Source organism: Alexandromys fortis, unplaced genomic scaffold, assembly GCF_014885135.2.
Source record: "Alexandromys fortis isolate MF-2015 unplaced genomic scaffold, M_Fortis_MF-2015_v1.1 scaffold_145, whole genome shotgun sequence".
Taxonomy (NCBI): domain Eukaryota; kingdom Metazoa; phylum Chordata; class Mammalia; order Rodentia; family Cricetidae; genus Alexandromys; species Alexandromys fortis.
Window position 1 is genome coordinate 1,005,542 of NW_026068049.1, and position 27,744 is coordinate 1,033,285.

At 45.3% G+C, this 27,744-nt stretch overlaps 1 protein-coding gene across 9 annotated transcripts in view; it reads left to right on the forward strand.

Annotated features, from left to right (window-relative positions):
• The window catches only part of Runx2 (RUNX family transcription factor 2), a 308,143-nt gene that overhangs the window by 130,197 nt on the left and 150,202 nt on the right, over window positions 1-27,744 (forward strand). For 5 of the 9 annotated variants that reach the window (XM_050119361.1, XM_050119363.1, XM_050119364.1 and 2 more), the window contains one exon: window positions 16,725-16,898. The exons of the other annotated variants lie outside the window; for them this stretch is intronic. In XM_050119361.1, the coding sequence (XP_049975318.1) occupies window positions 16,725-16,898 (174 nt within the window). The remainder of the gene's footprint in view (window positions 1-16,724; window positions 16,899-27,744) is intronic. 9 annotated transcript variants of the gene reach the window in all.

Genomic DNA, 27,744 nt, shown 5'->3' on the forward strand with positions numbered 1-27,744 from the left:
CCCTCCCTCCTCCCCTCCCTCCCTCCCTCCCTCCCTCCCTCCCTCCCTCCCTTTCTTTCCTCACTCTGTATAGGCTAGGCTGGCTTAGAACTCACATGTAGCCCAAACTGGTCTCAAAGTTTCAGGTCTCCCGTCTCAGCCTTCCAAATGATAGGATTCCGAGTGTGAGCCACTGTACTTGGCTAAACCAGCCTTATTATTTCATATCTAAGTAGAAAGCAGACTTTCCTAACTCCGTGAGTGGCTGAGAAGGTTTTTTCTTTTTCATGGGTATTTTGTGGCGATTGTTTTTTTTTTTTAGATTAAATGGCGGCTAGCAACTAGACGCCTCCATTCACTGATGCATGCTCTGGAGTCAACCTTTGTTTGCTCAGCAGGCACTCAGAGGGTACCTGCCATGCAAAGTTTTAAAAGTGCTGTAGGAATTGAGAGAAAACCTAGTCATCTCTGGCCCATTGCTTGCCTCAGAAAGAAGTTGAATTAAAAAGAAACTCATGAAATCTACCCTCAGAGAGATAAGCTATAGATATTAATGACCTTGTGGTCACGTGACACAAAGCACCAGAAAAATGAGAAAGCCCATAAGAACTAGAGGCTGAAGAGGGCAGGGGCATTCAAGAGCGGTTTCTCCTTTGTTTGAGAGCTCACAGGAGGCTTGTATTAAGATAGGGGATTTGAGGGGAATCCCAAATATCGGTAAGTTGACTTATTGACAGGAATTTGGGGTATAAAATTGTGGACAGACTGCATATCCCTTATTCTCGTGACCTGACCCTCCCCACCTCCATCTTTTCTTTGGCTTCCTTTTCAGGTCTGTGGATGGAAGTTATGATGTAAACATGGAATGGTGCATGTTTTCAATGTCTCTCAAGTGGTTCCTTCTAGCTCAGCTAGCACCTGTTGTTCCCCCCTCAATTAGCGGAGCACCCACTTAACGTTCATTGGGAACTTCAGATGCTACTGTCTCGAGGGCTGCCATTATCCTGCCACAATCTTGGTTGCAATCCTGGGCCGCACCAGCGCTGATGTGATAATACTTAGACACTGTAGACATCCAACCAGCATCATCTGAATAAGAGAGATCAGTGAATGGAGTTTACCCCTTCTGTATCCCCTGAATTTATTTTCACGATGAGCGCTAAGGAATACAGACATACTGTGAAGTGGTACACGGAATTACAGACCAGTCTAGGGCCTGATCAAGTGTATAGAAAATAATTATGTAAAATTGTTTATTTTCTAAGGAGTTTTCGAAATTGTTCTAGAACTTCGCAACCTTGTGGAGTCTTGTTTTCGTGTAGGAAAAAGGAGGAGATCCGAGAATCTCCATGCCAACTTGGCTGCTCAGACTTTCTTTCCAAGTCCACTTGTATGTGGCTCTCTTGCTTCAGTTGGCAGCTTTGTTAATAGTATCGCTTATGTTCTTTGCCTCGAATCCCTGTCCTGTCTTCACCCACTGCGGACAGACCCTTTTACTTCTTCTGATGATTTTCTGATGGGCACCAGGAGTGAAGGTGCAGGAAGAGGAGGGGAGAGAAGACAGATTGACGCTGTTACCTGTTCCCATTCCCCTTAAGGGAATCAGAGTGGCAAACAGTAGGGCAGGAAGTAGTCAGATAAGAGGTGAACTGAACCAGGATGACGTCGATGGACATGCCAGATGGATGGGGAAAAGGCCACACAGGTCAACTCTCCATCAAGACTGTAGGCAACCGAAGGAGCTGGGAACAGGAGGAGGTGGCTGGGAACGGGAGGAGGTGGCTGGGAACGGGAGGAGGTGGCTGGGAACGGGAGGAGGTGGCTGGGAACGGGAGGAGGTGGCCCTCGCAGAGTGTTTAGTGCCAAATGGCCCAGTCCTGAAGACATGCATGCAGGTGGCATTATATGGACTGAACAGGTTATATTTATGAATGTGTGGATATATTATATACATATATGTATATATATATTCATGCAGTAATAGTTTTTTAAGGCCATGAATTTGAAAGGAGAGCATTAAGAGGTATATAGGAAGTTTTGGAAGGAGAAAAAGGAAGGGAGAAGTGTTGTAATTTATAATCTCAAAGATTAAAAAAAATTAAAAGGTGGTCAGATAAACTATGCCATTAAATAGTTATATAATTACAGGAATCATTGTGGGGGAGGTTTTTTTTTTATTTTCTATTTTTCTGACACAAGGTTTCTCTGTAGCTTTGCAGCCTGTCTTGGAACTAGCCCTGTAGACCAGACTAGCCTCAAACTCCCAGAGAAACTCCTGCCTCTGCCTCCCAAGTGCTGGGATTAAAGGCGTGCGCCACCATCGCCTGGAAAATGTTGAGCTCAGAGTCTGCATCCAGGAGCATACAAGAATCATGAAGTGATAGCAAAGTCCCTACATTTTCCAGTGTAGTATTTAGGCCAGAGCGGTTCTGCTCATGCAAACAAGAGGTCCAGAGCCGCGGTCTGACTTTGACGCTGGGTCTTTGTGAAGGTTTTCAGGCCAGGTTCTTCCATTTCCTTAAAACAGCATGGCCGTGGTGAACTCTGGGCACACTCATTACTACCCCTAGAAGGATAGGAAGATGCCCAAGAGACAACTAGAGTGTGACTCTAGAGGTTGGGAGAGACTTGACTTACACTTTTGGCAGTTTCGCAAACTTGAAGTCACTGGTATCAACCAGGTCGCTTGAGAACTGGGTATGGAGTGAAGGGGCGGGGGCGGGGGGGGCGGAGACGCGGGGCGGGGGCGGAGAGGCGGGGGAGAAGCTTGCTTTTGACCATGGCGACCAAATTAATTTCATATTCTTGCACCCGAGGTAAAAAGCTCTCTCAGGAAGCTCCTTTGTGACTCAGAACTATTCTGGTGCCCTCCTATGAGTCTGTTCTCCATAGGGATCCCTACAGGAAACTCCCACCCATTCTCGACCCATTTTGCTCAGTGTTCTCCCACATTGGCTCCATGTGCGCATGGGTTCTGGAGATGCGCCCGAGACACCCATTTCCCCTCACTTCCTGGTGTCTCCAACTGCGCGAGTTCGGTGAATACTTCAAGTACATATCTGAAGCATAGCATCTGGGATTCCCAGTCTCCACTGAGGCTGCTCTTCTCTGTCTGAACACGAACTTCCGTCAGATTTTGCAGGTTTGAGCTCAGCCAACCATCGAGCTCATAGCTTATTCGCTCCTCTGTACATCTAATTATTTCAGTGTGCTCACGTCTATACCCCTGTCTCTTGGGCACTCCCTTGTCTCATTGAACACAGCATTGCTCTCTTGGTCTGTAACCTTGAAAAAGTGATTTCCCAGCTCGTTTCATGCCTCCCTGTTTATCCCTCTTCTCCTGTGACCATCACGGTCTCCCTGCGCTCTAAGCAGCGTGTGGTACGCCCTTGCTTTAAATACTTCAGTGGCTCTTGTTGTTTGTGGGATGAAGTTCAGACAGCGTGGCATGATGACAAGGCCCTTCAGCATCCGATCTGCCCAACTGCCTTCCACCCACAGCGCTGTGGCCCAGTGCCAGCTGTGCCTAATTGCTTCACTCTGTACCTTCCTTATCTCTGAGCGTTTGCACCTGCCGTTCCTTCTGGTTGCAATGCCTTCTGTATTGTTTTCTCCCGAGACAGGTGTCTTCTGCCTTTGCTTGACGGAATTCTACTTACGCTTTAAATCCCCACCGAGAGTGTCTCCTCTGGGAAGGCTTCTCCACCACTCTTGGAAATTAAGCCCTTGTTTTTCTGGTCCTCTATGGTTTGTTTATTCGTCTTCTCTACCGTCAGATCACACTGCTCCACTCATTCTGGTTTGTTCCTCGGTATGTTGTAATCAGGCTACATTATCCGGAAATGGTCATTGGTGAGTCGTGTTAAACTTGCCTGGTGGTTTTGTCAGTGCGGCTCGTCTCCTCTCATGCATTTCGTCCTGGTGGCATCTCATGGTACAGATTCCAAGATCCTCATTTGACACATTAGCGGGTAGAGTCGTGGAGATGCAAGGGTACTGTCTGCAGACGGACACCAAAGTCAATAGGAACAGAGCCCCAGGCTCTCAGGCTTCTGTAAAGTCAGGCCCAGGGTTAGGAGCAGGACTTCTCTTCCTGTCCCACACCTCCTCACTGTTTAGGTGACACTATCAAAGTCAGTGCGTGTGTACCCATACTGTCAGGAAGTTAGTCCCCGGCTCACCGATTCTTTACATGGGAAGTCAATTTGTTGCGTTGATAGAAGTTCTGGGCTTGAGAAGCTCTTCTCTGCCTGCCCATTAGTGACTGATACCCACCCCCTTTAGTTACTTTTTCTCTTCCCATATTCTGAGCAGTTGTCCATTCTGAGGCACAGTTCCACACCAGGAACTAACTGGAATGTGTGTGTGTGTGTGTGTGTGTGTGTGCGCGCACGCGCGTGCACGAGTGTGTGAATGCATGTGTACATGCATGTATGAGCTTAAGAATGGTTAGTGAGATCTGTTAAGCTGCTAGGCCAGTTAATACACCAAGAAGAAGGAATATTAATTCTGAGACCATTGTTGGTGTGAGGTCTATGAAACAAAAAGGACCCAGTAAAGGAATAGTCAAACCAAGAGAAATTCTACAGTTGACCAGCTAACTTATGCTTTTCCAGTGAGCATGTACCATTTTTGAAATAAACGAAAGACATCTAGTCAGACTAAAGGCTGGGATCTTCATATAGAAGGAAAGATATGTTTAGGGGGCAGAGGTTTCTTGGGGTGTGTTCAGGGAATACTGTAAAGCATGTTGAGCCTTGAGAGGGTGGTATCTCTGTCCGCAGTGATGTCTAGAATGACCTAGAACTTGGATAGTAGCATTTCTGTCCCTTTAACTGGACTCCTGCCCCCTCCATCCATCCATATACATGCATGGGTATGGTAGAGCAATAGGAATTTTTAGTCATACGTGTGTATATCTGGAAAATGCATACATTCTGTTTCCTATGGACAAACTGTCACAAATGATGATTCAACGTGAAACCTGCAGACAGGAATCCACAGCATTAACTTGCCTTTGAAATGAAAGAGCTCTGGTAGTTTTAAACAAATATTAACCGATCTCAGCCCGCTTTTGCTTTCGCCTGCAAATAACATACTTTTCTGATAGTATGTGTCTTGAAAGGCAGCAAAGCTTGCTGCCACCTAACACCCTTGAAGACTGTGCTAAAGTCCCTTTTATAAAACTCTGACTTGATCCTACTCAAAACACTTGGCACCTTTCGTGACAGAGTGGAATGTAAGAACACTTTAGTAGATCTGAGCAGGAGCAGAAAACTCCAGTAGTTTGGGGATGGCGGAGTAGACTTTTGAATTCCTTAATCAGGGTTCACAGGAGATAAGAATGTCGGGATTAGCACAGCAGACTCCCTTCAGTACACACGGCTGACAAGAGCAATTATCTGTCTATCACGGAGAGTAAAGTGTGCAGTAGCATTAAGAGGAGTGGATGGATAGGTGGATAAATGCTATTCCGTTGCAAGGAGGTGCTGATATACGCAGTAATCCTTCGAGTTTACTTATAAAAAACATCTTTTATTTGGGAGTTTATAGCGTATTACCCTTGCAGCTTCGAGAGAAATAATTTATATGTTATATTGTTGACTGTTGTTCAGCTTCTGAGCCATCTGAGTTTTGTTAGGGGTTTTGTTTCAAAGACGGCTCTTGTTTAATCATGTTTAAACCGTCTGTTTAAGACCTGTTGCATAGATATAAACACAATGGGCCCTTGATGAAGTAAAACAGAATCTTTCGGGTGTCGCACATGCTTCTGAGAGACGCGTCTATCACTGTTTAAGGTGCTCTTCCGTCCACATCTGACCTGAGAGGGTAACAGCAGAGCTCGGCCAGCCTAATTTGCCAGTCAGTGGACACTGACATGGACCCCATGTGTCATCTTGACGGCTCACAAGCGAAGAAATGCAGAGTGGTGTACAATTGGGGGAGCCTTAGACTAGCTTAGAACTAAGTGCTTCAAATCTGCTTTAATGGCTGTGTTTACATCTCCCTCTTCTTCATTCCTTTAAAAACGTAATCAGGTTTTGCAAGCGTTAAGAAAATCACCTCATCTTGCCAGCTGGAACAGGTCCAGCTTAAGTAAGAAATCCACCCCCTCCCAGTCTTTTCCTTCTCCTTCTGGGATCTCGCTGCCGTTCGGCTGCGGGCACTGGCTGCCTTTTTCCTTGGTTATTGCTTTTCAGCATTCTCGTCCCCTGGCAGAAATGGGAAAATTGAGGATGTTGGTCTCTACTCTGGGTGGCAATTCTGAGATGAGTGCCTCATACTTCCTAATCTTTCCTTCTCACCCCTCCTCCCCCACTTTCCAAAACTTACCTACCAAACCATAACCCTGGAAGAGAAATAGATTATGCCTGTGAAGGAAACCAAGTTTAGGCTCCAGGGGTTGTGTGACAACAGCCTGTGGGCTGGTTGTCACCAGACACGTTGAAGAATAATGCCATCCATGATCAGCTAAGTCACTGGCAAACAAACAGCAATGCTTTTTGTTCGACCCTGGGAACCATCTTACCATTGAGAGTAACTTTCCGTTTCTCGCTGGGGTTTCTGTGAGTGTTGGTAACACAAAGAACCGTGGTGCGTGTGACTGTACCGTACTAAAGCACTCAGAGGGCCTGCCTCCGGCATCATACCCCATGATGGAGCTCACCATAGGCAGGGAGAAGAAGGGGACCTTTTGTTCGTTTCCCAGAAAGTTAAAGTCAGATGGCCAGGGATAGTGATGGATGCTGAGGTGTCATTAGTGGGATGAGATGTGTCATGGTCCACGGATCAGTAGGGCTCATTGTAATATCAGTAAGTTTTCATCCTTCCAGCCCCCGCTCCCTCTCTTTTTTGGTCTTTCCTTTTGTGGTATTTGGCCTATAAAAATGACGACTGTATCAGGGCAGAGGAGTGAAAAATAAGTCAACAGTGTCTTTTTTTCTGGGAATTAATTAATTGTGTAAAGAAAAGTGAAAGGTAAAGAGTTTGTTACTGGACCAGTGAGATGGCTCAGCAGATAAAAGGGCTTGCTGCCAAGCCTGTGGCCCTGAGTTCAATCCCCAGGACCCACAGGATAGAAATGAGAATATGGACTTCTGCAAGTTGTCCTTTGACCCCCATATGTACACTGTGAGCTGTGGTCAAGACTGCCTGCTCTTCCTAGCTCGTTACAATCCTTCTTCTCAGATCTAGAGATATGACTCAGTGGTCCAGTGCTTGCTTAGCGCCAGGAAGGGTCTGGGCTTGATCATCAGAGAGAGAGATTGGGTCAGGGAGGGAGGAATGAGGGATGGGTGGAGGGAGGGGAAGAGAGAGAGAGGAGACAGAAGTTAAATAAAACCCTGTTCTCTGTTTAATCTCTCAGGAGGTTCTTTCCACGTAAATATATGAAATTCTTTGAGTCCATTATCCCGAGACAAGAGAGGATGCTTTAGCTCCTCTATCGGGCTTTCTTCCTGAGGTGGGACTGGAAGGGGCTAGCTCCACGGCTCTACCCTGTCTAGGTGGGACTGGTAGGGACTAGCTCCACAGGTCTACCCGGTCTCCTTTCCCCCCTGATAGTTAGGCTTTGGTCTCTGTGTTTGCCACATCCCCAGAAGGGAAAAGTTATAAAAGAACTCGAATCTACATTCATGCAAATTTTGCCCCAGCTCTTTGATTTGCATATTTCTCGAAAGATCTTGAACTCCTCAACTTTCAGAAGCCTAGCTTTGGAAACAGGCAGCTGACCTCGGAAATGAGGCAGACCCTCGGCGATTTCTCACTCTAACTAGTTGTATTTTTAAAAAATGCTTGCAGATGTAATAAGGAGACGAAAAACTCTCTGCTGCTGCTCTAGACTGGTGCCTCACAGTAAAAGTCAGCGAATTCAAACGTTAACATTTTTTTTTAAAAAAAAATGAACTGAAGTTCCTAGAATATTTCTATGGAGTCTATGGCTTAGCTCTGTAATTATGTCTCTAGAGTAGATTATATTTTTCTTTTCCATAATTATATTTTACCCAAGAGCCTGGAAGAGCTTCAGTCCTTTCTTGGGTGAAACCATTCTTCCTGTCTTTTCTCTGGATAAACTCTGACTCCCTGCGCCTGACTCGGTGTGGGGGCGAGAGGGTGTTCAGAGATATGTGGAAGAGACTGTGATGGCTTTTCCTTAAGAAACTGGTTTATATCTTAAGAGGGTCCCTGAGAGAGAAGCTCACTTTTGAGATGCCACGAGAGTCGAATCTCCTGGTTTGTTTCCGATCTGTGGTTCTCTGTCTCCAGCTGCTCACTACCATGACTCTAGGGCTGTCTCCGCTCCTGAACGCTCCTGAATAGCTGTTCTTATCAGCGGCTCAGTGTGGCTTGAGACCTTAAATGTGGAAATGATGCCTAAGTTCCTTTCATTTTTCTAGTCTCGCAATAGTGTTGGCCTACACCAGCCAGTGTACGGTTAGGATGACTCAGCAGCCTTTTCCAACAGAGGTGATCGAATCATCAGTTTTACCGTGGGAAATGCCTCCCAGCTTTCCTCCCCCTCCTCCCTGTCTTCCACTGGACAAAATGAGAGATAATTTCAAATTTATCTCGGTTCTTTGTTAAGTCAATTGGTGCTTGTATGCATTAAGACTGTTGTAGATATAACACACGACAACCATCTCTAAGGGGTGGCTAATCAAGGTGAAGAACGTTTAGAATAATAGGCTTTGAAATTCTGAATAAATAGTTTATGTCAATTTGCAGAAGGCTAATGCTCACGGATTGCCTCCAGGACCTAAGTGTAACCATGTGCCCTGGACATAACACTCAGTTGGGCCTGTGTTCAGCTACCAAGATAGAAACCAGAGAGTCACATATACAGGAAACACTAGGCCATGACCGAGTCTAGCCAGGGAGGAGATTTTTCCAAGTGCAGCTGATGAGACAATGTGTGTTGAGTTGAGGGGACAGCTTGGACAAAGACACCAGATTTACCTGAAGAGTGAGAGGGTAGATCAGTGTGAGCCACCACAGACAGGAGTAACAGCACACACCAGAACCCTGTTTCCAGGTTCTTCTCTGCTGGGTTTGAGGGGGTAAGGTGGAGCCATGTCTCTTTGGATAGTTGAATGGATCTTAGCAGGTGAGTAATTTGAGATTTGGGGTTGGGGAACAGAAATTGTATTAGGGGTTAGGGAAACTTATACTTTCATTTGTGGTAGGTAGGTGAAGAAACTTAAGTCCCAAAGTCCCTTCCTGGGGGCCCATGACCAGATAGATAGTGTCCTCTTGAATGTCCTCGGCTGCTACTGATGCTCTGAGGTCTGAGCCTCAGGCCACACCTTTTAGGGAGTGGCTCCAGTGGGGATGGCAAAGGGATGCCTTCCCTCTGGATGTTGTAGGCGTGGCCTTGGCTGGACAAAGTGGGCTCTAGGAAAGGAGGTGGTAGAAGGTGATGGACGCTGGATTTGGGGACGTGGAAGACTAGAAGATAGTGATGTCTCCGAAATAGAGATCAGAGATGAAGCTGATTTGGATGGTTTTGGATGAGAGAAAGGAAAGGAGGCTAACTTGGCCGTGCAAGGACCCGAGTCTCCGATTTCTACCCTCAGTGTGCAGGTGAATGGGGACATCTGGAATGCTGGCAGAGGACAGCTTCACTTTTCTCAAGGGCTTTTCCATTTTCACACCCCTGCAGGAGTGCCGAAGGTCAAAGTTCTTAACCTCAGGGGCCATACCCTGTGAACCCCTCCCTGTGTTTGCTAAAAACCATCAGCCAAAATGCTAAGAGACACAGAGACGAGCTCTTTTCTCAGTAACAGATTTCCCAATAAGTCGTGTGGAGTCGGAGCTCTCTGTAAGGTGAACGGCCAAAAGGTGATAATAAATCCACCAGCGACGGGATGGCACTAAATACATAAAGCTCTAAAAGTCCTCCCTGCCACCTGCAGGCACACACCTGTTGGGCCACTGTCAGGATAGGGGGATTACAATCAAAGGGCCTCTTCATTTGCCCCAGAACTGCTGTGGTAGCAAATTTACCCTGGAAGAAAGATGCAAGCCCTTCCCTTTTCACTTAGAGGATCTTTGTCCCGATACCCTGCATCTGTCGCATCCTGTGGCTTCAGACCTCATCCTGAAACATACTTGGTGACAGCGTAGTAGTTAACTTCTCCCCAGTCGCTTCTCCGCTCCAGGGAAGCCCACAGGCATGGCAGAGGAGGTCTGTGGGCTGCCAGACATCACTTTGTAGGTCAGGAGACCTGTCTTTACAGGGCAGCGCTCTACACTGTTGTGTGTGGCTTAAGAGCCAACGCTTCGCTCACTTATTAAGTGATATGAAGGAGGGGGTGCCTGGGGGTTAGATTAACATCGCATAAATGTTTAACATCATCTGTTCTCACAAGATATTTGTTATCATGTTTCTGTCCCGTGCTTTCCAGCTAGCTGTTCCCTTCCTTCTTCTTGTGACCGTGTTTCTGTCACGCACCTTCCAGCTAGCTGTCCCCTTCTTCTTGTGACCGTGTTTCTGTCACGCACCTTCCTAACTGTCCTCTGCCTCTGTGCGTATCAGCATCTTTCTTGGCCTTAGAACAGGCATGACTCTCTTCAGTGCATGCTTCCTTTTAGTCAAAACCAATTACTCCTGTGTGATTTCCACATTGACCTCTATTATCTTTTTTCTTTCATAATGAAAGAGCTTACAAACATGCATGAAAATATCATATCTAATCTGTCCATATCTGCTTAGCATCTCGTATGTCTATTTTGCCATGCCTGCTTCATCTACTATTTAGCTGAAATATTTCAAAGTGAGTACTAGATACCGTGACCTTTGACCCTCAAGTATATGCCAGTTCTCCTGACAGCACAAGACAAAGAGACTCACACAAAGAATGGCTTCTTTAATATTTTGAGCGGCCACTAGTCTAATGTTCTCAGTTGACCTCCACGCTAGACACCCACGCTTACCTTCGCCTCGGATGTTCTCCTGTCACACGGAATGGCCGTTCTCACTATTTTGTGAGCTCCTTGAAGGCAAAGATGCTATCTCGTGTTCTTTCCTATCTCCTCCTCCTTACAATGCCGGGAGTGAATCACACAGGCCAGAGATGTACTGCACACCGACTAGACTAGATAAGCCCATCACGGACACAGCAGTTAGTCATGTGGCTTCTTCTGGTCCATGAGAGGGTGGACCAGACATTGTTCAGCACGCTCTTCACGAAGAATATCCTGGGCAGTGGTGGCACACACCTGTAATCCCAGTGCTTGGGAGGCAGAGGCAGTCAGATCTCTGAGTTCGAGGCCAGGCTGGTCTACAGAAGGAATTCCAGAACAGTCAAGGAAAAACCTGACTCAAAAAAAAAAAAAAACCCAAAATAAATAAATTAAATTAAATGAAAAGACAGCAAATGTCTTAAAAATATAGAAAAATATCCTGTCTCGTCTTTTCCTAGTGTATCTGGCTTCTTGGAGGAGGAGCCGTCTCACTGGCCAGTGCGACTCATGTGGCCAGACAGTTGCATCAAGGGGGAGGTCCTGGCTGGGGGAACGCTGTTCTCGGAAGCTGTGAGGCATCGCTCAGTGTCTTAATTATACGATGGAGGTCATTTTCACTGTCCAAACACCACACTCACTAGTCTTTCCCTGCCCCTTTCTGATGCCTGTGTTTGAAGGCAGAGGTGACTGTGGCCGATTGCGAGTCTCATGTTTAGGGATGTGTGGGGATATTGGCTGCACTGTGGCCCAGGGGCTGAGCAGTTCCTCATGTATCTTTGCTGTAAGCATGTGTGAATGCCGTGACCTTTTACTCACGATTTCTTCTTGTGCCCCTGAATTTATTGCAACAAAAGTCATATTCACCCACGCATGCTGGGACTTTCTGAAAGAGATCTTTTCTGAAAAACTACTCCGTTTTTTGTTTCCATTTAAAACTCATTTTTTTTTTTTTTTGGTCACGATTTCCCCTGAACGAGCTCTGCCTTACTGTTATGTCCTCAAATAAGCTGGCCAGCCATGGGAGAGGAAAGAACATTGGACCAGTGACCAGGAAATCCAAGTGTTAGTCCCCCCACTAACCATGTGACTTTGAGGAAGCATGTTCCCTCATGGAGACTCGGGGTTCTCACCCATCAAAGAAGTGCATTGCTCCAAAATGTAGAGTCCAGCTTACATCTGTTACCCTTTTAATCTCCCCAATTCTAAATGGTTTTAACAAAGCTTAAATATTACAGTGAGAAAAATGGAAATTTTTTTTCAAAGAGTGAATGAGCTTTAGCCTAAATTTATGCCCATTAGTCTAGTTTTCCAGGAAGCACCAAGCGGAACTGTTTCTAAATAAAGGCTTTACCTACTGGCTTCATTACACTGCAGAAAACTACGATGCATTTTTTTTTAGGGATAGTGTTGTAATATGATACCCTGTACCAGTAAATTTTCTCCGAATCCAGGCATTTCTCATCTTCATATTTTCTTTGCTTTCATAAATATTCATTGAGTACCTACTGTATGGCAGGCACTGAGTAGATTGTGAGAATCCAGCTGTACCCAAGAGACAGGGCACTCATTCTCATGGGATGTGGAATCTCTGCGGAGGGGCAAATAAATATACAAGATAATTACAGATTGTGACAACTGCCACAAAGGAAATAAAGAAAGGCTGTGCTCAAGAGGGTGGGAACATATTTTGGTTATTGGAAGCAGGCCAGGCCTCTCAAAGGAGGTGGTATTCATGCTAGACCTAAGCAAGAAGGAGGGGGCCATACAGAAAAACCAAGAAGATTTTTATCTCAGGAATATGGGAAACTTCAAAGCAGACAATGCCAGACACTCAGAGAGAGTTAGGTAGGCAATGAGGCTAGGGTTGTGCCGGGAGAAATGCAGGGACCTGAAGAGACAGGAGATGGAGCCTCAAGACAGAAAGGCCAGGACGTGATGGTGGACTCCATGTGGGGAGTGAGGACCAAGGAGAATATCTCCGTTCTTGATTGCCTGCAAGCGAGTGGCCCGTGATGGCCATTGATATTAGGCATTCCATCGAAGCAATAGGATGCTTTGGAGAGAGACCCAAGAATTCTGTTTTGAGTGTACCGCATTTAAGATACCATGATACATCCCAGGATATCTGCCAAGGAGGCAATGGGAGATAGAAACCTGGAACTCAGGACCGAAGACAGGGCTCCGTCTGGAAATGGAGAAATCCTTGGTGTGGATGGCTAGCATTCGTGCTGGATCTCGGACTATCTTGAGTAGTGGTTTTTTTCAGCCCTGCCTGCACATTAGAGCATGGGAGGCTTTAAAAAAAGGTAACTTTCCTCCATAACTGACCCTAAGAGTTTAATTTAACCCGCTCTGGGATCTGGATGCCCATATCATTCAGAGCTTGAGGGAGCCTTTTCCTATTCCGCCAGTCTGGAAGGGTGTCTTCCGTCAGGAAAAGATTCAGCTAGATGAGAGGTTCCAGGACCATGCTTTTATATAGTGTCCCCCACATATGTGTGTGATTTGAATGAGCTGTGTGTGTACATGTGTGTGCTCTTGTGTGTCTCTGTGTGTGTGTCTGTGTGGAGGTCTGAGGTCGATGTCAGGATTCTTCTTCAGTTGCTGTCCACCTAATGCGTTGAAGCAGTTTCCCACTTGAACCCAGAGCTCACCAGTATAGGGTAGTATTGCTAGCCAGTTTGCTCCAGAGATCCCTTGTCCGTGTCTTCTGAGTGCTGGAACTATGTGGGCCCTCATGCTCACCCACACTCCTAGGTTCTGGGATCTGAACTCTGGTCCCAATGCTTGCATGGCAGGTAGGTGCTTTATCTACTGAGCTAAGTCCCGGCTCCGGTTCCCAGTCTTTCGCCTAGAGCAGCCGCCTAAGAGCTGCCCACTCTTTGCCTCTGCCTCCCACTTGGAACAGCTTCGCCTTGGGGATGAGTAACACTCAGTCCTCCAGACAACACGGCCAATTACTCTGTCCTTGTCTGAGTCTGCGGCTCCTTTGTCCCCTGTGTTCTGAGTGTCTGAAAGGATCGCCCGGGTGCTGATGGTTCCAGCACATCTTTCGTCCATCACTGGAGTACACCCTGATGTGGTTTAGCGGCGGCCGCTATTTGTCATGGTTGAAAGATGAAGAACCTGTTTGGCTTTTGCTTGGCATTGTGCTGTAAGAGTCTTGTTTTAGTTGTGGCGGCTGCTAGGAGAGGGTAGAGAAACGCAAGGAAAATGCATTTTACATATAAATGCTTTTATATATTGGCATCTTCTGTTAGAAGCTCTATTGATTATTTTAGGTTGTCTGTAGATTCATGGTGGCTGTCTTTGAGGATGATTCTTAAAAGTCATTGAAACTTGAAAGTTTTTCTTGCTTCTTAGAAATTTTCACATCAAAGGGCTATTCAAAGCCCTTTCCTCTTGCCTGCGTTAGGCAAGCATTCGGCATAACGTTAGGCTAATAGTAAATAAAAATGTGTCCATACCTGCACACACTGAACTCACGTCCCTGTGTACAAGTGTCCATGGGAGATCACACAGCCTTCTCACTAACTTTCAGGGAATTCACCATTCCAAAAAGTGGCTCATTAAAAAATAACTTACAAAACAATTCCATAAGCATTTATTGCTGTATCAAAAAATTATAGATGGGGGGAGGAGACAGGGACAGAGAGATGATATGAATCTGACTGTGACAAGTATTTATATAATAATTCTATTGTGAAATTAGCTAGACCCAGGGAGCTGTACTTATAGAAGTTCAGTATTTAAGCTACAGCTTAATTTATTTTTGGTAACGAATAAGTTATTTTTGTAATTGACCACTCTTGCTACTTATGTTGAAAACTAGTCTTGATACTTCACGGGCTGACTTCTTAAGTGTTTTAGGCACTTTGAGTCACTAGAGACAACGCAGAGAGGAAGGTAGAAAGCCAACATTGCTGGTCCCTCATGATGAATAGAAAGCTTGCCTCATACAGTTAGGGCTGGAGCCTCAGCCTCGCCAAGCTAGCCAATAATGGAGGGCCACGACCTTGTTACCCTGCCTGAGCCAGTCTCGGTCTCTTCATCTGTGCACGATCTATTAGCTGGGGTCGAGGGGCTGTTTCAGGTCACCTCTAAAACCCTTCCGTTTCTAAAATCTATGTGTGATCTGTATAAAGTGGGGGAAACAACAATTAACAACGGATTTCCTTTGTTTTTTTCCTGATCATGTTTTCAACCAGGTCTAGTCCTTCTGTTACAGCCAATGCCCAAAACACACACTGGCAGGAAATAGGGTGGTGGGTGCATTTCAGTTAATGGGCTCAGTTGGAACATGTTTGGCTGTGGAGACAGCTACACTCATATTACCAAGCCTTGGCTTCCTGTCTGTTTTCTTTGGGCTGGGTAGGCAATGAAAAGGGAGACAGGAAAATACATTTTGGGGCAAATAAAATAAGGAATTTGTCTTATGAAGACAGCTTATAGTTGGGGAATTCTCGTGTTCAACTTAACCCTCTCCTGACACATTTATTCCCCTTGCCCCATATGAAGGGGAAGGTAAAATGTCCCAGCACTTAGAGTAGTGGCAGACACCCATTCCCCAGGTTATTAACAATACACGTTCAGTGGGTTTTTTTTTTGGTGAGTAATAATACAAATTCCCTCAGTTTTGCTAGCGAATGCATTTTTTTCATCTAGCCATTGTTCCAATGACGTTCCTCGCACCAGCTGCTTGCGCATGCGTTCCAAAGTGCTGAGCAGCAGAAAGGGGCTTCCTAGCATCCAAAGCTCTGCTCTCAAATTAGGTGCACAGCCATGCTCTGTCCCTGGGTCACGACACTATTACATTCCTTCGAATGGATGAGTTGGTGATTTTTGAAGATGTTTCAGTGTTTCAGTGCATCTGTTTTAATTTGCACATTTCTTTAACACGCTGTTTTTTGTTGCTTTACAACTTAAATAAACCAGAAAAAAAGCTCTCTCTCTCTCTCTCTTTCTCTCTCTCTCTCTCTCTCTCTCTCTCTCTCTCTCTCTCTCTTTCTCTCTCTCTAATAATGGGTGGTCCCATTCACCTATTTAGCCCACCAGTATTTTCCATTTCCTCATATAAAACTACAGTAGTGTATTTAAAATGGAACATATTCTGTGTGACTTACCAGGGTTCATTGCATGCTCTGGGGCTTTGGCACATCTCACAATACGCAGCTCTGCTTTGACAATTCGATTTTCTTTGCTTATGTTCTGTCTCTGCCCTTCTTCTTCCCATACCCTCCTTTCCTGCTTTCTTCTCTTTTCTCTTCCTTTCTTTTCTGTTTTCCCCTTTGAGTTTTATTTTTTCTGCAAGGGTAGGTACGTAGCTGTAGCATAAGAAAGAAAAAGTCACTGTAGCCACTATGGAAATGGGTCTTCAAAAAATGTGTTTGCCCCTGACTCTGCCCCAGGTTGGTGACAGTGTAGCAGACCCCCTGAGCTTTCAGATAGGGAACCCCCATCATGAAATTAGAAAGGTGACCTAGAGAACACTCATTTTTCTCATCTTTTTATTGACAGGGCCGGGGGGCACCCAGAGAGTTCCTCTTGAGCTCTTGACTCCACGTCATCCTTGGGACCCTCTGTTCTCTCTATACCGATAGAATTAGGAAGGCTCACCACCCCACAATGCCCGAAGAGCAGCTTGCATAGACACATCATAATAGATATCAGTATTGATAATTCCTTGGCTTACCCTACCCAGTATGTATGTTCACATATCTATTTAGCATGGTCAATTGTTCAGCTAATTAATATGCTTTTATTTTATGATTTGCTGTTTCCAGGGCACAGACAGAAGCTTGATGACTCTAAACCTAGTTTGTTCTCTGACCGCCTCAGTGATTTAGGGCGCATTCCTCATCCCAGTATGAGAGTAGGTGTCCCGCCTCAGAACCCACGGCCCTCCCTGAACTCTGCACCAAGTCCTTTTAATCCACAAGGACAGAGTCAGATTACAGGTAAGACAGACACATAGGTTTCACTTGGAGTCTGGCAGGCTGGGGGTGAGGGGCTAACAGATAAGATGTGTTCATTTCATGACTTCTGGAGCTGCGGATTGGCTTGTTAAAGAATTGAGATGCGAAGATAATGATTTCTTCCTTCATTAAGACCATTTTGACATTCAGTCACTTTGGGATAAAAATTGGGAGATGGTTTCTGCTATTGCTGTGCTTTGCAGTGATGTTATGTGCACTCCGGTGGGATGGGGAGAGCTGCGCTCCGGGAAAATGTGTACAGAATTCTATATTGTATCCAGGTGTTGCAGGGGACTTCCCACCCTTGCTATTAGAAGATTAGTGTCACCGACCCTGATTTGAGTTTAAATTTCTTACATGGATAACTTTTTCATTTAGTTTGATTCAATATTGCCCAGGGCTAGCAGGAAGCCTTGATTGGTAGTTCTAAGGCAGGCCAATGCGTGGCTCTTTAGGTAGACAGAAGTAACTTTGGGTGCACATTTAGCTCCGATTCTCCACACCGTGTTCTTTGTATATGTTCCAGTGAGCTGTTCACTTTATGTTTCTTCTTAATGTCAGCATCATCTCATCACTCATGTGTGATGCATTGAGGAGGTCCCAGCTCTTTTTGTGTTCTGCCCCACGGGTGCAAAATCAGATTTTCCTTTAGGACCAGTATTGCGACTTTGAGGCCCCAGACACAAGAATGTGTGGATCATGGCAGATCTTTAATTTGCATGTCAAAAATATTGAGAGGTCAAAGAATGTTACATCATCTACTTGCTGTCTTTGCTAGAGGTGGACTAGACTAGTGAGAAAACATGTCAAAACAAAACATGTAATAAGCCCAAGTTGCATATATTTTCCATGGCTGGGTTTCCTCTGTAGTGGGTAGATCTGAGTATCTACAGTGCTCTCAAAACATACATGTCCATAGTCTAGCTCTTTCTCCTCTCCGCCTCATGCTCTGCAAATGTGTTCCTGGATAGCTCCTTAGAGTAGCCTTTTCTTTCTGTGGGTGTGTTCAGTAAATGAACACCCCTGTGTGAGCATGCACTTAAAAAGAATTGTGAAAAATAGCACGCACCAGTGCTTTGCCGAGCACAGGATATCTGCATCATAAAAGAATGCTAGTGCTCTGTGAAGAACAGCCACAGCTGAACCTATCTGGAACTTTCCGCAGTGTGTGTGAAGCAGAAAGCTGAAATGTGTGCCAGGCATGTGGAAGATCAAAGTGCAAGGGGGAAATGCACACTAGCGTGTCACTGTTATGTATTTAAAGAACTGGACCTTCATTATTGATTAACATTCGAAATAGCCATCTTATAGTAATTCTTACACTGTGTGTGTGTGTGTGTGAGAGAGAGAGAGAGAGAGAGAGAGAGACAGAGAGAGAGAGGGAGGGAGAGAGAGGAGAGAAAGGTATGTGTTTATATATTATTTGTAATTATGAATAATTTTATATACCTCCATCCATACATTGTATAATTTAGTAACCACTAGGGTACTTTAATTTCTTATTTTTATGTTCGAATCTTTAACTATTTTAATATATTAATGACTAATGGTTTTAATATTTAGTTTCTTTGGTTTTATGTGTATGAGTGTTTGTCTGCATGTATGTATGTGTACCATGTGCATGTAGTACTCTTAGAGCCCAGAAGAGGCCATCAGATTCCCAGAAACTGGATTTGCAGATGGTTCTGAGACACCATATGGGTGCTGGGAACCAAATTAAGATCCTCTGTAGGAGCAACAAATGCTCTTAACTGCTGAGCCATCTCTCCAGTCTCTTACTCTTGGTCTTCACAATGGTCCTTTGAACTTGGCTAATGTTAGAGTCACTTAGCAGGTTTGAATCTAAAAGGGACATCCCATGGAGACTCCAGAAGTTTAGAACTTGAATGGTTTAGGCGCCATTTAAACAAGAGATTGGAAAGATGGTGGAGAAGAGCTAGCATTAGCAGCATTCCTATGCATAGATGTAAGAATGACCTCTGAGAATGCAGGAGTGTATAGGGAGGGGTCAGAGCATCAGAGCAGGCCAGGAGTGTGACCGCCCCCTCTGCAGAGCTGATTTGTCCCCAGTCAGCAACTTTTCTCCACCACCCTCTTGGGAGGGTCAGGAAGGTTGAGTTCCTTGCTTGCAGTTGCTCAGCTCATTAGTGACAGGACAATGAATATTCCGAGTATATTTCTTAAAATAAAAATATGAAAGAATTGATAGCATCATAGAAGTTCATACTATAAAATGTTAGCTCTTCATTTAGGGGATATGGTACCCATGGAATTAGTTACAGATCAGCTGTTCTTGCTGGTTTTCTCCTCCTCATCTTGTGGCCACAATAGCTTTTATGCCGTTTCCCAAATATGAAGGTGTACACATATGTCTATGGCACATTCTTCTCTTGGTTGTGTAAAATTTACACATGTATATCTGTGACACACTCTGCTCTTGGTTTAAAGTTTACACACGTATATCCATGGCGTACTCTGTTCTTGGTTGTATAATGTTTACACATTTACATTCATGACATACTATGCTCTTAGTTGGGTAAACTTTACATTCCTTTAAATGCCCTCACCTTGTTAGGGAGGTAACAAAGATACCTTCATGTAGTCAAGGATACAATGGATCTCTGAACCCAGATAAGTAGGAAATCCAGGAGCACCCAGGACAGTAGCTACATCATGATGAGTAGGCAGATTTAATCTCTGGACTCATCTTCTTGGTTACTTAACACGTGTGCCTGTGAGCACATGTAGAGCTCCCGTCTCTGGCGGTGCCAAGGGTGGGGGGAAAACGCTGCCCTTCCTCTGGTCTAGTTGAAGAAGCTCTCACACATCACACTTTTCACAGTTGTTGCCTGCTGATGAGCGTGAAGTCCTCCTTAGAACTCATTACCCACCCCCCTCCCCCGGAAGAACTTTGTCCAAAGTCTCTTCTCTGTCACCTGAGTGTTCGTAGGGATGGCCCTGTTTCCTAGCGTGAGTGCGTTTGTCTTTCTACTATTGTTAACTTCTTCAAAGTAGAGTCTCTCTAACTGCTGACTTATGAGAATCCAATTGAGAAGAAATTGGTGCACAAATGGTTAGTTAGCACGGGCTGCACTTTCTAATTTCTTATCTAGGCTCTTCTTGTTTCCTGAAGGTGAAAAAATGGCAGAAAGCACATTTCTATATTAACACCATGTAGTTCAACCGTTTGGCTTCACACCACAAGGAGCTGCATAACTTATATTCTTGAGACTTGCCTAGAATGGGAACATCTGTGCAGTGTTTTGTATGTGCATTCTAGCTCATGGGATCCTCTGTTCAGAGGTGTTTGTGACAGGGCCTGGCTCTCTCTCATTAACTTGGGCACTCTTGAATTATCATCTCCAAACAGCACATGGTGGCCACGGTTGTGTGGTCACCTACAGTCCTTTGTCTTGCCCAACATCAGAGGCAGATGACTTCTAAGTCCCAGAACAGCAAAATGAAATTCAAGGAAATCCTTAGCATTTAGTATTTCATCATTAGCTCTATGTAACGTCTCTTGCAGTTCCTAGGGCCAGAGGTTCTAGCCGTGTGGGAGGCAGGCTTCTTTGCAGTACCCGGCTGGTAGGGTCCTTCTGTTGAAGACTCTGACAGCTCATGTTCTTTCTGCCTGAGGGACCAGGGCCTCCCCACAGTTTCCTGAGGAAGTTGCTTCCTCCCCGCCTCTTTTTTATCATTCTGACATCTGCTGCCTGTCTCTTGGCATCAGGAAACACCTAGTCTGTTGCAAACATCAAGCCCCTTTGATTCAGTGTTTGGCAATTGGCTGTGGAGGTGAGGATGGCAGAGGTGAGGATGCCGTCCCTCAAGACAGTTGCTGCTTTAAATACTCTGTATGACACAGCTCTCCATTAAAGTAATTTCTGGTGTTTCAAGCCCTTGGGTTTGGTGGGATGGAATATTCATCTCATCACGGGGAGGACTGTATGTACTGCTATTCTCTTAATCATTCATGCATGAGTGGATTGATGCTTGATGCCTGTCAGGAATTATCAGAAGCGAATCAAATAGATGCAGTTTTTATATGGATTTTATGACTTCTTTGGAGCACTTCATATCGGCATTCTAGTTCATGTAATCATCTGTACAGCGATGTTTTTATAACGGAGCCTGGTTCTTTCTCATTAGCTTACATTTTCCTGACATTTATAGGCAATAAAGGAGCAGAAAGAGTACACAGAGATCATTTCAAATAACAAGTGCCCGAGAAAATAAAATGTGCAGAGCAGCTTAAGAAGGGAAGGGACTAACTTTGCAAAGTTGGGCGAGGAGCCTTTGAAAAAGCAGCTTTTGAAGGCTGCTGGCCTGTGAGGAACAGCAGCGGGTCGTGCAATGGGAGAGCTCATGCGGAGGGGATGGCTCAGAAATGCAGGTGGAGGTGAAGGCACAGAATCTTGAAGGTCTTCACAGGGAGATTTTGGGTGCAGTGGGGTGCTGCTGAGGGATGGAAACCAGGGGAGGGCCTGACCACGGACATGTTTAAATGGCACCGGTGTAGGTGCTCTGTATAGGCTGCGTCCCATGGTCCAAAAGTAGAAGGCGTGTGGTTAAGACGCTGCTCCAAGAGCTGATTGTGCCTATACCGGGGGGAACATAGAGCTGGAGGCTTTTCGACCTAGTCAGCTAGAGGACATCTGTGACATATGTCACTGTGACACGGGGGAAGACTGGGGAAGTCGTTTGTTCAATGTTTAATGAACATTAATTTTCCACACATGTGGATGCTAAAAGTATATAGGATGGTGGTGGGTTTGTCTGTTGGTTTGTTTTCACTCCAACTTCCATTTTCAGTGGTCCCTCAGTCAGGAATAGAGTCTTGAACATCTACTAAATGATGAGCCATCGTATTATTGGCCGTGGCGCTATCCTTGTGGAATGTGCGTGCCCCTCATTTGACGTTTCACTCATGGTTTCTTTAGTAATATGTCATTGTAGTCCTACTTTTCTTTGTTTGGCACATTCTTCTGTTCATGGTTTTACCAAAGACATTATTTGTTCCAAACTTGGATCAATTGCTGCCCCCTCTGGCCTCTGCCAGGCCTCTTCTGACCCACTCTCCACGTCAGGTCCCTGTGCCACCTTGTGCAACATCCCTTCCATCGCGTTCCCTGTGGGGACAATTACATGCATACACATTGTCTCTTGCATCAGTCGTCCCTCTTTTCAAAGTCTAAGGCCATGTTTTATTCATCTTTGTGTCCCTATTGTCTTCAGGAAAGCCCTTGGCTTGGTGACTTTGGTTTGGCAGGTCATTAATTTCTTCAGGAAGTGTGATTCAGTATTATCCTAGACTTAGTATTTTTGTAGTTCCTATTTGATTGGATTCCTATTAGCTATCATTTATTGTTGCATATCATGAGCCAGGCATTGTTCCAAGAGGTTAAGTCACACACCCTTTACACAGTGGGTCTTTTAGGTAGGTGGTATCATAGTAGAATCTGAGGGCCAAAGAAATAAAGCCACCCACTCAGGATCCCACTCCGGTTAGTTTTAAATACAGGATTTAAGACAGATGCACATAGTTCCGGGGCCTTGTGCTCTTAATTGCCACATGCCATGACATTCTTCAGTCTGACTGGATATTATCTTGGGTGGCCAGAGAAGATGTTTTTCTTAGAGGGATCTAATTTGCCTTTAAAACACTTGTTGATGCCTTAAGATTGTTCTTAAAAAAGAACTTTATGGATGACTGGATTCCATTGCTGCATTTGTCATTTCTGAATTTTAGATTTTTGGTGGGAAGTCACCTGCATCTCCAATACATTGGACATGTCATGAACCATCTAAGTGACATGTCACGTGTGAACGCTTCCTTTTTCTTCCTTCCACCGGGTATTTAGGATCCCCAGGGAAGATAGTGTCCTAAAAGAGATACATTAGGAATATCTGACTTGTATTTTAATATGCAATATTATCAGGTTTAATGACTAAAGTTCAATTATATAAAGCTTGTGTTCATAGTAATACTTTTTTAAAAAGAATATCTGGAAAAAAAACCCAGTTTGCCAGACAGTCTGAGGCGGTATAAATTTCAGGATTAGTTACCTCAGTGGAGGTGAAATCATCTCTCTCCACTCCAGTCTGCTTCTGTATTCCCTTGGGCCAGCAAAGCTCCTCTAAAAGGGTTGACAATCTCCAGCCAACTATGCCCGTGGAATCAGCCTGTGCAAGGCTGGCTGTCCTGGGCTCCGTCCACTGTGCCTGTCCTGAGGCAGTTCCCAGCATAATCCTCTAGGAAACAGGAAAGCCCAGATGGGCAGTGTGTGTCTCAAGTTACCATTCTCTAAGTGCGGAGTGACCACATGGTTCTGTAATGGGAAGCAAGCTGGGAGGTGACATGGGTTTGGGTGGTGATGGCGGCTCTAAGTGTGACAGGGAAGAAACCCAAGAGAGGCGGAGTGGCTGCAGGATTCCACCAGCAGGGAGTAAGCGAGGGCCCAGGCTTCAGAGCCAAAGTATCCCTATCACCCACCATGGGTTGTAAAGGAACCTCCAACTCAAAAAGCCTCCAACTCAAAGACACGCCACTGAAAATAGTCCCGTTTGCCATTGGTGGCACCGTGCTTGTTTCTGAAGTCACTGGCCAGCTTGCCCTGCTTCTTCCTTTGAGAGTCTTTGGGAAGGGTGCTTCCTTGACCGTGTGTGTAACTGGAAATCTCACTGGAGAAGTTGCTAATCACAATCGGCGTTTTTAGAAAAAGAACGCAAATCCTGTGTGTGAACACTGTCTCACGTCTGTTAGGTTTGGGGGTAGCCTCTGAGGTAAAAAGCACCATTTGGGCGAAGGCTGTGCTCCTGTCTGTGAAGAGCAGGGCTCCAGTGAGGGGGTGGTGGTTACAGGCTTATGCTGCTGCGCAGCCTGCCAGGGAGGTCCACACATGAACTTCTAGGAAGTGCTCTGATTGCGAGCTAGCATTCCTTAGTCTCTGAGGATGCTTCTAGAATCAGGGAGGGCTGGTTACCTGAGAGCAATCAATTTCTTGTTCCAAAGACTCTTCTTTGTATTTTCCTCTCTCTGGACCAGGAGATCCATAGCTGGTGTTTAGCTGTGACAAGAGGAGTCTGTTTGCTCCATCCTGGTCGATGTCTTATGACTTTTTCCAGATAGCATCGACTTCCTTCTTCCATTCTTTCCCAAGGCATCCTATGTTTTCTTATAGTTTCATGTTGGTTTTATGTCCATGTATGTAATGTACACATACAAACACATGCATGCCACCCCTCTTTATTAGTTACCAGGAACCTTTCTCACTTCCTTTTTCTTTCAGTGATGGCCTGTAGGCCAAAGGTTCAGGAGACGACATTAGAAGGAAATACACAGCTAGACAGCAGATCCAGGAGAGGGATCTGGTGTGTCTGTCCTGGCTGCTCTGAAGTTTACTTTCATCATGGTTAAGTTTCTGGGGCTTTTCCATGGGGGAGGAATAACAACAACAATTTATTTATATAATTTCAAACGTATTCTAAGCCACTTTTAATTTACTATATTGAACATATAAAATATGCAAACACACTCTATAACATTCGATACTAATTTGTATGGAATATGTTATTTAATATACTAAAGCATGCTCCAGGAATAAAATCATATGAGACCACTCTCATTTATGAACATCTAGTTGATCCTTTTAGGGCTTTGTTCCATCAGGGTCCAGTTTTTAACAGTTTGGAATCAATTTGCTTTAATGGTATTTAACACAACAACTTTGGCAGAGGTTTTCAGAATTGCCAGCCTTATTTAGTGGCTAAAAATTGGGGTCTGAGGAGATTTCTAAAATCCACAGAGCTGAAACCAGAAATGTATGTTTCTGGAAGAGAAAATTGGCAGGGTGATCTTAAGCGGGGAGGGGTGGGAAGTTTTGGGAGCAGTGTTAACTTCTGTGTTCAGAGATGTCACCAGAGTGAACCAAGAGGAAAGAGATTTTGAGGTTTTAAAGTAAGAGTTGACTTTTAATTACTGATTCTGGTGACTTTGGGGGATCACACCACTCAGTGATTTGCACTGTGTGTGGAAAACTCTGCTGTTGGACTTACCGTCATCCATCTTGCCTCGCAGTTGACCAGAGCAAGCCTGTCCTTGCGTACTTATTCAGAAGGTCCATCTCCTATCCTCGTCTGTGTTCGTACGATTGTCTTATGGTTCAAATTCTTCATCCAGTCATTACTTCTCACAACTGTACCTCCTTATAGAGCTTGGAAAGACTGCTTCTCACCCTTCTAGACTCTGGTCAAGTTAACAGACAGATTTAGGAGTGGAATGCTATTAGATGCCATCTTCAAAGCTGGCCATGGCCTGTATTAGTAACCACTTCCTAGTAGGCCTCTTTGCTGCTTTTATACATTGCATTAGAGAGGAAGCATCTGTCTTGCTGAGGTTCAGGTACACAAGAGGAAGGTGAGCTTTCTAATTGGTTGCTCTAGGAGTCCTGGGGGCAAGTTAGAAGTGAGCCCCTTTTGCCCACAGAGTCACACGGAGATCAAGACTGAAGCGCACTTTGCGCATTGGCTTTCAAACAGGATTTAAGTGTTTGCAGTGGACGGAAGCATGCTAACACTGGCAATGGCTACCAAATATTAGTCAGATCTAAGATGCTTACCAACAGCTAAGACATTTTCAGAAGAAAGAAGGTAGAATAAAGAGTTATAAATCCTCATGTACCTTGGAGTAGTAACCCCCTGAGGATAAGCGAAGATCGCCAACCAATAGTGTCATTGAGAGATGTAGTTGATGCATGTACAGAGGAACTTTCTAGACGCTGCCCTGTCAGGTAGATACCCCTTGCCTATGGGTGCCACAAATTCTTGCAACATCCCAAGACATAATTTATTTTGGAGCAGAGTCTTGGCTTCACCTAAAGCTGCTCCTCCGTATCACCCTGCCTCTCTCGGCTTTCATTTCCTCTTCAGTGTGTCTGGGCTTCTCTTTTATTTGAAAACATTCTTCTTGATAGGGAAGATTAAATCAAAAGGAGGCAGTGTAATTTTCCCTTCTAACTGTCAGAAGTGAAAAAAATACGCCCATTGCTCTCAACTTTGATGCATTTTGTTTATCGGCGGGGGAGCCTGTTAAAAGTGTCCTTCAACCTTGATCAGAGTGTAGGAGGTGAGGTCAACAAAAATGCCCCTGGTCGAGCACCCCAGGAGAACCTTGCCCATCCAGAGCCAATCCTGACCCAGCCTGGAGCATGTTGGGGAGCCCCATTCCATAGTCAGATGATGTGTTAAGGCCACTCAGTGTCTTCCGCTAGCTTCTGGGTTTCCCAAATGCGGCCCCTGCACTCCACCTCGGTGTCTGTTTCAGCTGCTGTTTTCCCTGCATGCCCTTCCCTGTGTCTGCCCCTTGGCTGGACTTCTGCCCTGTTTCTGTTATGATGCTGTCAGAGGGAGATTTGGAAATGCACAACTGGCTGTGCCACCCTATTAAACAAATAAAGCAGAACAAAAACCCAACCTGGGATGACCTTCTGTTGCACTTAGTGTGAAGACCCGTGATTCTAGCACCGGCCAGCAACTTCCGCATCACCTGGCTCCTCCCTCCCACTTCTGCATTCTCCTCCACTTTCAGGCTTTTGCCAGGCCCATAAGCACACTGTCTGTCAAGTCCTCAAAAAGATGACACTGCTTCTTTCCCAGGAACTAGATACCTGCCATCCCTTTGCCCAGCCTCCTCTTAGCCCCACACAAACATCATCTGGGCGTCTGCCTCCTCACCAGGTCTTGGCTCAGTCATCATGGCCTTAGGGAAGCTATGCCTGGTGCCCAGGTTTCTCCTGCCATACATTCCCAAGTGTCATGGCTGTCCCCTTCTTATCACAGTTAGATGACGATGTCATTGGCAATCTCTCCTATCCAGCTGCAAACTCCAGATGTTGGGCTTGGTAGTTTTGTTTTTATCCATAACACAGCACAACAGTAGAGAATGAATGGTTTTCAATGAATGACGAGTGCCTGGTGGACAAATTTTAGAATCCTGGGTAATCATCACCCAATTGTAATAGTAAGTGTTCCTGTGCCCATGGTGTGACACTCTGGGTGCTCTGTCTGACCAGCGTAATGGACACTAGCCCGATCTGAGTCTGGATTTACTACGACCGCATTGACTTGAACTTAGTGTAATGCCCCTGGGTCAGCCCCATATTCCAATTAGAAGTCAAATTCTGAGCACACTCCTTCGCACCCTGCTCCTTTCCTCATTTTACCACTGAGGTCCAGGTTGAGCTAAGGCCAGCCCCTCCTGAGTCTTGGGGTTTTCTTTTCACACGGGGAGCCCCTCCTTTCTGTAAGACAGTTGTGAGTCCTACACAGCATGGAGTTGATGTCACTGTGACAGCCCTGGCATCTCCTGCTTAGATGCACAGCTTGATTCTGGTTCCTGTTTCTAGATCATGTTGTAGGATACAGTACCTTTGACGGCACCTGCCATTTCTTATTCTCTTCCTTGCTATTATCACCTGGGATTTATTAATCCCCCTTCCACTGTTTCATAACCCACTGTCATGCCCACACAGCACCCAGGTTTAGCCTGATTGTTGCACTTTTCTCAAATTTCTCTTCATGGCTCCGTGAATCAGTTGGGTTGGTTTCCTACCGAGCGATTCTGTTTGCTTTGTTTGGGGACCAGATGAGAAGCCAGAATCCTATTCTTGGACTTTTCTGGCACGAGCCGAGCCGCAGTGTCCTGTGGCGGAAGGCACCTCTCTGTGTCGTTTTCCCTCAACTATCTTTCACGGTCATCCCAAGTCAGCTCTGCATGGCTTCTGCCATTTCCGCTGCAACTGCTCTCCCCAGGGAAGACTGTGTGTTAGGG